General features: G+C 41.8%; 1 protein-coding gene across 1 annotated transcript in view; it reads left to right on the forward strand.

The window, feature by feature from the left end:
• The first annotated feature begins 436 nt into the window (after nt 1-436).
• The window catches only part of GTF3C1 (general transcription factor IIIC subunit 1), a 360,695-nt gene continuing 348,905 nt past the window's right edge, over nt 437-12,226 (forward strand). Inside the window, exons 1-2 of the mRNA XM_082260707.1 lie at nt 437-750; nt 10,319-10,513. Of these exons, the coding sequence (XP_082116833.1) occupies nt 530-750; nt 10,319-10,513 (416 nt within the window). The 5' untranslated portion in view covers nt 437-529. The remainder of the gene's footprint in view (nt 751-10,318; nt 10,514-12,226) is intronic.

Consider the following 12,226-nt stretch of genomic DNA (forward strand, 5'->3'; position numbering starts at 1 on the left):
CTGGGTGACGCCTCAGACACTGCATAGAAAAACACAACTGTCCCCAAATGTTTTCTTCGGTTACCTAGTTTCAAACGGCCAATAAACACTCAGTATCACAGCAGCCAATCAGGGTTACACAGCCTAGCGCTCGCCAATGTCCACAGGCTACAGGCGAAGATATTAGACGTCATGTCTTCCTATCCTCCAATCACACCTTGACCTCGGCAGATTATAGCCAATGACAACTTTCACTTCTACGTCACCACGGCAGGCAACCGTGCGTTTCCAAAAGGTCCTCTAAACAAGCACCAGACTAGTATGGGCAGGCAGCCATTTTTCTGGAGATTTCTCTATATACTCAAAGGGGGAGACCTTCAACAAAATGGCGCCCAGAATGGGCACTTTGTATTGCTGAACAACTCGAGCTCTTGGAACCTAGCTCACGTTGTTCCTGTCAGCCTGTAGTTGTCATGAGTTAGTAAATGAGCTAGGCTAGTAGGATGGTGCTGTGAGATCGCTTGTTTGTCATTCAGTGAATGAGGAGGCTATGGACGCGCTGGAAGCAGTGCTGGATGAGGTGGCTCTGGAAGGTTTGGATGGGATCACAGTCCCGGCGCTGTGGCTGCGGTTACAGGCTCGTGTCCCCCCGTTTCCTCTCATACTGGATGTCGCCACTAAGCAGCTCCTGTGGCAGTCCATGTTACGGCATCAGGAACTGGACTTCTGTGAACTGCCTGAAGAGAGACCACCCCTAGTGATCTGTACCAGGTCAGGATTCCTCATCATTATCACCTAGTGCCAGACACAGAGCAGTGTTTACTACCTCTTCTCCCCAATGGGACACAGATAACAGGGAAACACCCCACACCTGACAGCTTAGAACCCCTGTCAGTCAGGTGTGGGGTGTTTTCCTGTTGTCTGTGTCCCATTGGGGAGACTTTTGCTCACTTCCTGTCTTGGAGACAAGACATAAAAAGGAAGTCAGGGGAAATCCTCAATTACAGTTATCTCCACTGGTAGATATGTACTCGCCACTTGTTCTCCTATGATATTTGGATTCCCCATCATGATTTGTATGCGTGTCATTTTTATTTATTTATTTCAGGTACTTGTATAGCGCTGTCAATTTACGCAGCGCTTTTACATATACATTGTACATTCACATCAGTCCCTGCTCTCAAGGAGCTTACAATCTAAGGTCACTAACTCACATACATACACAGTAGGGCCATTTTTCCAATTAACCTACCAGCATGTCTTCGGAGTGTGGGAGGAAACCCACGCAGGCACAGGGAGAACATGCAAACTCCAGGCAGGTAGTGTCATGGTTGGGATTTGAACCAGCGACCCTCTTGCTGCTAGGTGAAAGTGCTAACCACTACACCACTGTGCCGCCCATCATTGTCATTGTCCCTCAGGACCTGGAATGAGCTCAGACATGTTGGTCATAAGCTTTGAAAAACGATAAAAAATACAGAGGGCACACCAGCCTAGCGCATTACCTTTGCAACAATCTATTCAAAAAATAAATTTCTGTACATCATACTCACAAACAAGATGACGTGTTCAAGCGTGATACAAATGTATATATGTGTGTATATATATATATATATATATATATATATATATATATATATATATATATATACGAATTGTCCATGCAGCGTACTCTACTGATTAGAGACAGTTGTGGGATGTATCTCTCCAAATGTACCCGACGCATTTCAAAGGTGCCCCTTTTCTTCAGAGCTGGATATTTCTTCTATGTTGGTAATAAGTCTGAATCTGCTTAAAGCGGTTTTCCAGCCTCCCCTCTCCCCCCTCCAAAAATTAAAAGTCAGCAGCTACACATACTGTGGCTTTCTGCATACTGTAGCTGCTGACTTTTAATATTAGGACACTTACCTGTCCTGGAGTCCAGTGATGGCGGCACCACAGCTGATGTTTCCATCAGCTGTCGGGTGCTGCCGCTGCCATTGCCGGTGGGGGAATCTGGCAGCGAAGCCTTGCGGCTTCACGGGCGGGTCTCTAATGCGCCGCGCTACGCATTCGGATTTGCTCGGCGGCGGGGTAAGGAGGAGGGAAAACTTCTGAGGGACAGCGCCGCCTCCAGGAAGTGTGGAAGGGTACCTGTCAAAAACAGGTACCCCCCCTTCCCCCGGAAAGGTGCCAAATGTGGCACCGAAGGGGGGGAGGAAGCAAATGAGCGGAAGTTCCACTTTTGGGTGGAACTCCGCTTTAAGTAATCCTGCTGGGAAGCTGTCAGATGTGATAGGTGGCGGGGAATGCCTCCACTGCCTATGACTGGCGGTCCGCTTTGACAGTTTCCTGGTGGGATAGCACAGGCAGATAAGGACTCATGTACAAATACACCTGAGCTCATCATTGCACCAGGATATATAGGCTAGGTTCACGCATACAGTGGGGAAAATAAATATTTGATCCTCTGCAGATTTTGTAAGTTTGCCCACTTGCAAAGAAATGAAGGGTCCATAATTTTTATCATAGGTGTATCTTAAATGATAGAGATGAAATATCAACCAAAAATCCAGAAAAAACGCATGATACAAATGTTCTAAATTGAGTTGCAGTTCAGTGAGTAAAATAAGTATTTGATCCCCTACCAACCAACAATAATTCTGGCTCCCACAGACTGGAAGAATCACATTATGGTCATGGTGGCCTATTCAGTCTCCAGACCTTAATCCTATAGAAAATGTATGGAGGGAGCTGAAACTCCGAGTTGCCAAACCTTAAGGAATTAGAGAAGATCTGTAAAGAAAAGTGGACCAAAATCCCTCTAGAATGAGCCCCAAAGAAAAAGGGTCAACTTAAGGACACAAAAATGCATAATGATCATCAGCGCAAAACCACAGTATATTTAAAGAATAACAACAAAAACTAAGGCTGCAAGCAATCAGTGTAAACACATTACACCAGTGAATATAAAATAAATCAATAATGCTGCGCTAAAGTGACTCAAACCATAAATAAACCAAATAAGATGAAATATCACTTGTGGTAAATCAGTATTGTGAATCATGCAAACAAACTGCAAAACTATAATAGATGACGCTGTGAAATAATGATCTCAATAGTGAATAATAAGCAAAAGTGCAAAATGCAAATGAACTGAAAAAAGTCCCAAACAAAGTCCTTAAACACAAGGAAAGGGTGTTCCAAATGTCCCAGTCAATTTTCCTGTGCTGTCTTAACCACTTGCCGACCGCCGCAAGTAGATATACTGTGGCGGTCAGCCCCGGCCAGGCAAAGTGACGTATATATACGTCACTAGCCTGTGACCGGCTTGCGAGCCAATAGCGGGCGAGCGGCCGCCCCGGCTCGTTCACTGAGGAGTCCGTGCGTGTGACCGGTGGACCTGATGTCCGCCGGTCACACTGCGATCGTCGGTAGAGCGGGAGAAAGGCGGGCGGCTTATGTAAACAAGCTGCCTGTCATTCTCCCCTGTGTAAAAATGGAGATCAGACTGTTCTACTATGTAGGACCATTGATCTCTGTTTTTACAGTAGTAGCCATGTCCCATCACAGTTAGAAGCACGCCCCTAGGATACACTTAACCCCTCCCTCTCCAATACAGTTAACCCCTTCCCTGCCAGTGTCATTTTTACAGTAACAGTGCATATGTATAGCACTGACTACTGCAGTAATGTCTCTGGTAACCCCAAAAGTGTCAAAAATGTCAGTCAAGGGTCCGATCTGTCCGCCGCAATGTCGTAGTCCCGCAAAAAAAAATCGCAGATCGCCGCCATTACTCGTTAAAAAAAAAACACCAAAAATGACAAAAATCTTTCCCTTTGTTAGTAAACGCGATAACTTTTGCGCAAGCCAATCAAAATACGCTTTTTTTTTTTTTTTTTTTTTTTTACCAAACATATGTAGCATAAAACAAATTGGCCGAAAATGTTAAAAAATTTTGATTTTTACATTTTTTTTTTGGGAATTTCATATAAAAAAATGTGAAAAATATTGTTATTTTTGCAAAATTTACGCTCTTTTTTTGTTTATAGCGCATGATCAAAAAATCGCACAGGTGATCAAATACCACCAAAAGAAAGCTCTGTTTGTGGGGAAAAAAAGGACGTGAAATTTGTTTACGTACAGCGTCGCACGACCGCGCAATTGTCCGTTAAAGTCACGCAGTAAAAAATCGCAAAAAACCCCCTGGTCAGGAAGGGGGTAAAATCTTCCGGGGCTTAAGTGGTTAAAACGGTGAAATAGTGCTTCACACCACTCCATTCATTAAAGTGCTCTCAGTGACTGGTGCTTTTATAGCAGCTCACCTCAGAGATAGACTCATGAAGAGTCATATAAGCATCAGTTGTAAATGGATAGACTGCCTGTCTGTCCTCTTCAGGTAAAAAAAAATTGCAATAAGCGTATTTTGATTGGTTTGCGCAAAAGTTATCACGTTTAACTACAGGAAATATTTATGTCATTTTTATTTTATTTTTTTGTTTTTTACTAGTAATGCCGGAGATCTGCGATTTTCTTTTTTGCGGGACTGCGACATTGCAGCGGACAGATCGGACCCCTAACTGATGATTTTGACACTTTTGGGGGGACCAGTGACATTACTACAGTAATCAGTGCTATAAATATGCACTGTTACTGTAATGATGACACTGACAGGGAAGGGGTTAACCCTATGGGTGATCAAAGGGTTAAATGTATGCCTCATGCTTACTGACGTGTGTGTGTGTGTGTGTGTGTGTGTGTGTGTGTGTGTGGGGGGGGTTTGAGATCGCAGGTTCCTAAATCCTGTGATCTCTCCCTGTCTTTCACTGAGAAGATCCGCCTGCTTTGTTTACATAAGCAGGCAGGTCTTCTCACACTTTCCCCGACAATCGGGGAAGAGAGGCAGTGATTGTCGCCTCTCCTTCTCCAGCCCAACTCCCACTGTTTCTAAACACAGCGGGCGCGCGCCGCCGAGACCACTAGGAGTCCAGCGACGTAGGTCTACGTCCAGTGACTTAGGTCTAGGAGTCCAGCGACGTAGGTCTACGTCGCTGGACCCAGGGGAGCCGCACTGCCGCAGTAGGTTTACTGTCGGCAAGTGGTTAAGTTATACAAATTTACTAACAGTCATCCAATACTGATATGGCTAATAAGGTGATAAATAAAAGTAGTGTGGTGCTGCACTATTAGAGTGATAATAATAAACAGTTCATAAATACCAAATTGCTCAATACTAAAGTGATTATAAAGCAGGGCTTGACAAATTTGCTATGAATCTAGGAGCCAGCTAAAAAAGTTAGGAACCAGTTTTTTTTTTTTGGTAGCGTGGGTTGTCAGGGCAAGTAATTTGCGCCCCCTAACTCTAACTTACAGCAGAGCGGTCAGTCAATAACTCCAATGTAACGCATTACATCAAGGTTATGGGCTGGCCAGAAAGAATGACATTAAAATCCTGTTATAGGGGAAACTCCTTTTATGCCAATGCATCATGACTGCGGCATGTAAAATTCCCTCATCTGCTGCCTATTGTAGCTTAAGGGTGGCTGTTGGTGGGTGGCAAAAACATGTCTTTACAGCACATTTTTACCACCCAACTGCACATCTAATTAAAGCCTTTGTGACATTTAAATAAAACACAGAAAAGGATGAAAGAAGTATCCCAGCGCTGCTGATCTTCTGTTGCCTCTTTGCAGCTACTTCCTGCCTGTGTGTCACCCTGTGGTGATTGTTGATAGTACACAGGGCTTTATCAGAGGACATAAAAAGATAATTTTAAAGCATGCCAGCCTCATCTCCCCTCCTCCACCTCACAGCCCCCGTGCTCTATCCTCCACCACAACTCTCCCCCCCTCCCTCACAGTAGTGACAGTCTGCCTGCAGGGTCGGGTAAAGGCCACACAGGCTGCCGGGTCCCCCTCCTCCTCCTCACTCTTCTCCAAGGTCTGAACTACTGTGCGCTCTGGGGGGAGGAAGGCCAGCCTGATAAGGATGCTACGGGCAGCATAGGAGAGCTCAGAGAGCAGCCATTCAGGAACGGACCTTACTCTGGCAGAGGAGAGGAGACCGGCCCCTCCCCTCTCATGTTACTCACAGCCGGACTTCAGATTACTGAAAACACGGAGGGGGAGAGTGGAGCATCAGCTGCCTGACACTCTGAGCTGCGTGTCCGGGCAGTCAGTCAGAGAGTGGGCTGGCGGCAAATCAGGAGCCAGGACGCGGTTTCTGGTCGCCATGGTGACCTGGCGACCGGGGTTTGTCGAACACTGTTATAAAGGATATATGCACAAAAGGAAGGATACTGATAATCATAAACTATAAATCCAAATTGCTCAAATTTATATACTTAGACACCCGACAAACCATGTGAAAATTGGTACAAGTGCCAAATTCTTAATCCGTCTATATATTGAAAGTCAATAAAGGAAATTCTAAAATGAGGTGTTTAGTGGTGAAATCACCTAAAAACATTCACATAAACATAAACAAGTCCTTTGGAATATGTACGCTGCTCAAACAAATGTCGGGATTATTGGGGAAATTAAATAAAAAAAAATAAAAGCCATGTAGACTATAGAGATTGTGAACAGCACAGCTTCCATCTTGTTTGGAGGTGAATGAAAGTTCATATGTACTTGTTTAAACAACATTTCTCTTACAATAGGGTCTTATAATTTCAGCAGATATTTCTGTTTTCTTTTGTCATAAATAAGTGGTACATGGACATCTCTGCTGAAATTATAAGACCCTATTGTCAGATAAGACATAATGGTAGTACCAGTCTTGTCTGCAAGTATTTTAACAATAGCCCAGTGTACTCTATCAGACATTTAAACTATAAGTTTTAAATATACATTATCATGTGTGAGAAGATATTAGCAATAATTATGTCATTCTATTATGTAAGGCATATACATATTTAGAAATTATCTGTATACCATATGTTGGGTTTATATTCTTGCTAAATAACAAATCTTACTTAGGTAAAACTAATTCCACTTAAATTACTTCATTTTAAGGCATGTGGTAGGAGTGTTTATATAAGAATTGCTTTGGATTGGGCTAGGTAATATAAATCCTACAAGCCAGACACTATGTCTGACAGTAATGGCAGAATCCACATAATTAATGGATCTTCACTAGCCAGAGGTCATCAGATAATGGTGGTAATTTATTTTATATGCTGAATCTAATGAACAGTACAATACTGCCCCCTTTGGAGATGCTACTAAATGCAGTCTTGGGGTAACTCAGTATTTTCCAATATAAATATATACTGTACTTGTATTAATAATTATCTTTATAAATGGCTTACCAGATCCAATAATTGCCAGGGTATGTGATGGAGATATAGATGGACATTTATGTATGTACTGAGAGTATGGACAAAGTTTTATGTTGTGTTTTATGATTACTCCTTAATATAAAGAAATCATCATTTAACTTTAATATCTAATATTGGATAATTATTAAAGAGGTGTGACTATGACCTCACCAGTTAATGGGTAGAATATCCCAACCAATGGGGATAATGTTCCTCCCTCTGTGTTTAACTTATGGTAATTTTAATAGTCCTTTGTTCAATACCATATAAAAAGGAAAACCAAGATGTGAGACATTACACATTACATACTGACAACACACATTACACCTACAACATACACACTACTACATCCATCCATATACTCATCTACACATACTCCATCTTGCTCCATCATTTATCTGAAACTTTGAGGGACGCCAAAAGAAACTCCTCCCTAACTGGCCACTATTTTAGGAAGGCATCCATCTTAAGGACTCTGGTAACGACCATTTAAGCTAGCAGCCATCTTAAGTGTGGTAACTATACCTTGCTGTTATTTGATTTTATTCTATATTGTTTATTTCCTTCCTTATATGTTTTATATTGCATATTTAAGGGTAATAAGATTACAATCCCAGCCGTATAAACCATATTAGATTTTTCTCTAAAAAGCTGATTTTTGTTTTTATACTTTTTTATTAATATCAGATTTAGCGCAATATTTACGATTTTAGTCTCCCGTGTTGCATGGCTTATTCTCGCTCCATCTGCAGTGGAGTGACTTTCGGCTGCGCAATTTGCAGACAATTGTGGTCTGATTATATAGAACACTTACCTATGGTTTCTGCTATACTTGGAGAAAAGGTAATCTTTTTACTTTCATCATAGAGCTACATATCACATTGCATTTATTGTTTGAAGTTTGTATTTTATGTAGAGTTATCTTTTTGTGTCATTTCTGTTTGATCATTTATTGTGAATACATGTCTTGTGAATAAATATCCTTATATATATTCCCTACTGTAGACTGTTTTCACTAAGATATATGGTATATGCTTTTAAAAAGAAATTAATCAATTAAAAAGAATTCGCTACATATTGATTTGTGGAAATAAGTTGAGATTCTCCTACCTCACAGATCTTTGCTTATTGACATAAATAGACACTGTTATATTCAGAGCAGTATAAATATTCTGACACAAATGAAAGAAACACTTTTTGTTCAGTGTATAGCATCAAGTTAATTAAACTCCTGGGATATTGATCTGGTCAGTTAAGTAGCATAGGAGGTTGTTAATCAGTTTCAGCTGCTTTGGTGTTAATGATCTTAACAGGTTCACTAGATGGGCAACAAAGAGACAACCTCCGAAAACGGAAATGGTTTTATAGGTGGAGGCCACTGACATTTTTACTCCCTAGTCATCTTTTCTGACTGTTGTTTACTAGTTTTGCATTTGGCTAGGGTCAGTGTCACTACTGGTAGCATGAGGCAATACCTGGACCCTATAGAGGTCGCACAGGCAGTCCAACTCCTCCAGGATGGCACATCAATACGTAACATTGCCAGAAGGTTTTCTGTGTCTCAAGAGCATAGAGGAGATTCCAGGAGACAAGCAGTTACTCAAGGAGAGCTGGATGGGGCCATAGAAGGTCCTTAATCCATCAGCAGGACCGATTTCTGCTCATTTATGCAAGGAGCAGAAATCCTCTATAATCACTTTTAGTATTGAGTAATTTGGTATTTATGAACTGTTTATAATTATTATCATTCTAATAGTGCAGCACCACACTACTATCATTTAACACCTCCAGTATTAGTGAGACACAATTCTGGAGGAATGAGAACAGAAGGTACAGCAACAGCAGCATTGTCAGTCTGGTGGGATTGGAGTGTTAAATGTACTAGCAGATTTATATACACAAACCGATTGAAGCCAAACTCCAACTTACACTTTATGAGCAGTTACAGCAAACCGTGTTTTTCCTTTTGGGATAAAGGTTTTTCATAAATAAAAGCTGATCATTTTAAGCACCCCTGCCAGTGGTAAAGGAGAAGTAGGGCCAAAGCTCATTTGGCCCTACTTTTTCCTGTGGATCTCAGAAGTTAACTTCTCACTCCTGTGACCTGTATTTAGCCCAAGGTGGGCTAAAGCCCACTGTCGGCTGACGTCAACTCAGCTGATCCAGACTCTAGAGAGATCCCGACTTTGTCAGGATCCACCCAGATGCCTACGGGCCGCTGAGAGCTTGATTTAACCACTCTCGCCTCCTCCACAGCCTGGCACTCCAGTGAGTGCTGGAGGGGCGCAGCAGAGAGCCTGCTCTGCTCACTAAAAACTGAGCAGTCAGTGATCTTTGCTCGCTCAGTTCTTGGTGTAGCGGAAGTGGGGGACAGATGTAGAATCAGATCGATGCTGCATCTACCTATGTGAGTATGAATGTTTGTGTTTTTTTTTTTTTATTTTTATTTACCCATTACTTTTCTTTTAAGTGGTTTGTCTCATCCATGTAAACTGATACCATCTGCTGGAGAGCTTGTGCTAAAAAAACAGACTTGCTGGCAGAATCAGTAGATGAAAATAAATGAAAGCAAGCCTTAATAGGAAACCAATGCAGCCACCGCATCTGAGAATTGGTAAGCTGCAATATACAGTAATGTTTGCTTTTGGGGTGTAAAGTGGTTGTAAAGGTTCAAGGTTTTTTTACCTTAATACATTCTATGCATGAAGGTAAAACCTGTGTGCAGCAGCCCTCCCAGTCCCCCTAATACTTGCCTGAGCCCCATCGTGGTCCAGGGATGTGCACTAGAGCTTTGGCTCTCTGGGGACTCTCCCTCATTGCCTGAGACTGCTGTCAATCACAGCCAGTGAGCCAATGAGGAGAGAGAGGGGGCGTGGCTAAGCCACGGCTCTATGTGTAAATGGACAATCCTTTTTTTTTTTTTTTTTTTTTTTTAAGCTATTAAGATTTCAAAGTGGTCCAGGGATATGGAAGTTTATAGAGCAGTTTATATTTAACCCATAATAAAATCCTAACTGTATACATATTATATTTTTTCAGGTATGAGGAGCTTGATTGTGATCCAAGTGTACTTAAGGCCAAAGGAGATTTTTGCGCCAAGGACATATACCCAGTTCATGCTGTAACAGATAATAAAAATGGAATCCAAGGCTCATGCCGTTTTTTTAACAAGCGAGTCTCGGTTTCAGAGCACCTAAGAAAACACTCAATCACATGTGAAGATGCAATTGCTAGGTGAGTATGAAGTTTTATATTTTCCAAGACAAAACCTAATCTTCTCTCTAAAGGTACTCAAATCGATTTGCATTACACAGATTTACACATAATATTTTTTGTGCTTTTCCTATAGAAAGGAAAAAACGATACTGTACAAAGATATATGCATTAATAGGCACTCTCTTTGTTTAAATAGTAATTTAATTAAAAAAAAAAAAAAAAAAAAAAATCTTGGCATAGTTAATAGTGTATGATCTGCACATCAAAGCGGTATTAAACCCAAGACCAAAAATGAGACAAAAAATGTAGTATGTTGCACCTTACCAGTCATTAGATGTGGTGGCTGCATCATTTTTCTTTTCTTTGGCTTGTTCCTCTGTTTTCACCTGGTGATCAGGCCAGTAACCCACCTTCACTGTGGATGAATGAACACAGGAGCCACAGCAGATAGCAGCATTGTCAATCTAGGGAGAGGGTAGTGATAAATGTACTAGCAGATTTAAAAACACTCACTAGTTGAAGCCAAGCTCCAGCTCACACATTGTAAGCACCCCCACCAGTGTTAATTTATGTAAACTGATACGTTCTACTGGAGAGCTTGTGCTTTTGAAAAAGAACAGACTTGCTGGCTGGATCACCAGATGAAAATAGAAGAAATATAAAATGGGATTGGTGCAGCGCTAACACAATTGAATCCACAGTCCATACGAATGTTCAAATGGATCAAATAAAATGCAGTAAACAAAAGTTCATCAGAGAGTGCTCCAATAGAGAAGGGAAACTGTCCACCACTTCAAACTTGGAAAAAGCCCAGAGTGCAGGAACCGCCACCAAGATAATAAATGGCCTCTTACCAAATTGCAATGACCCCCATTACAAGGATCAAAGACAGCCTGTGTGATCAAATCAGTGCCCAGATCGACATGTATCGATTCCCAGTGTTCCCTCAGCAGCTCCGACCGGAACAAGTGAACATAAGGAAAAGAGGGACAACTCCAATAGTGAAGTACGTTCACAGGTTTATTCAGTAAAAGCAGATGGGCAACTCACGTTTGCATGAAGAAATCACAGCATGTCTCGGAGCTATACTCTCAGAACCTTTGTTTCCAACCGATAAAATGGCCGCCGTGTCTCCTTGCTGGCCTCAGCACGACGTACCGCAGGCTCCTCCTCCGACCGTTTTCGTCGAAACGTGACGTCGTCAGGGGGTGTGGCCAATGGCAAAACGTCTTTACTTATATGCTGGGTGAGACAGGGCGGGACACGCTGCGTCCAATCCGGAGCCAACAGGAAGAGGTCATCCCAAACCTTCAACAGGAAGGAGACCAACGACCCGGAACCGGATGTATGACAATTGAATGTCAACATCCGGAGCTAAACCCGGAATTGGAGACCGCAAACAGCGATAAATCGATCAAATATTGATATGATTACACAAGAAATATATGTGCCTTATATTTCAAAGGACTTCTAGTGCATATTTGATCTTTAAGAAAGAAACCTTATTCAAAAAAGCTTCAAAACAGAGGAAACCTATAGGTAACCAAGGAAACAGTGCTCTATTCTAGCGGTGCTAGACTTTGCAGGGAGACACCACCATCTAGCGGCCAGAAACAAAAATTCCCGAGAGTGCTTCTTTACATAACTTACATTGACATGAAGGGAAAAATTATATTAAAAAGACTAAAAATGTGAACTAAATATAGTACACAATATGACAATTTAATAACA

The sequence above is a fragment of the Pelophylax lessonae genome (assembly GCF_965119305.1).
Source record: "Pelophylax lessonae genome assembly, chromosome: 6".
Lineage (NCBI taxonomy): Eukaryota > Metazoa > Chordata > Amphibia > Anura > Ranidae > Pelophylax > Pelophylax lessonae.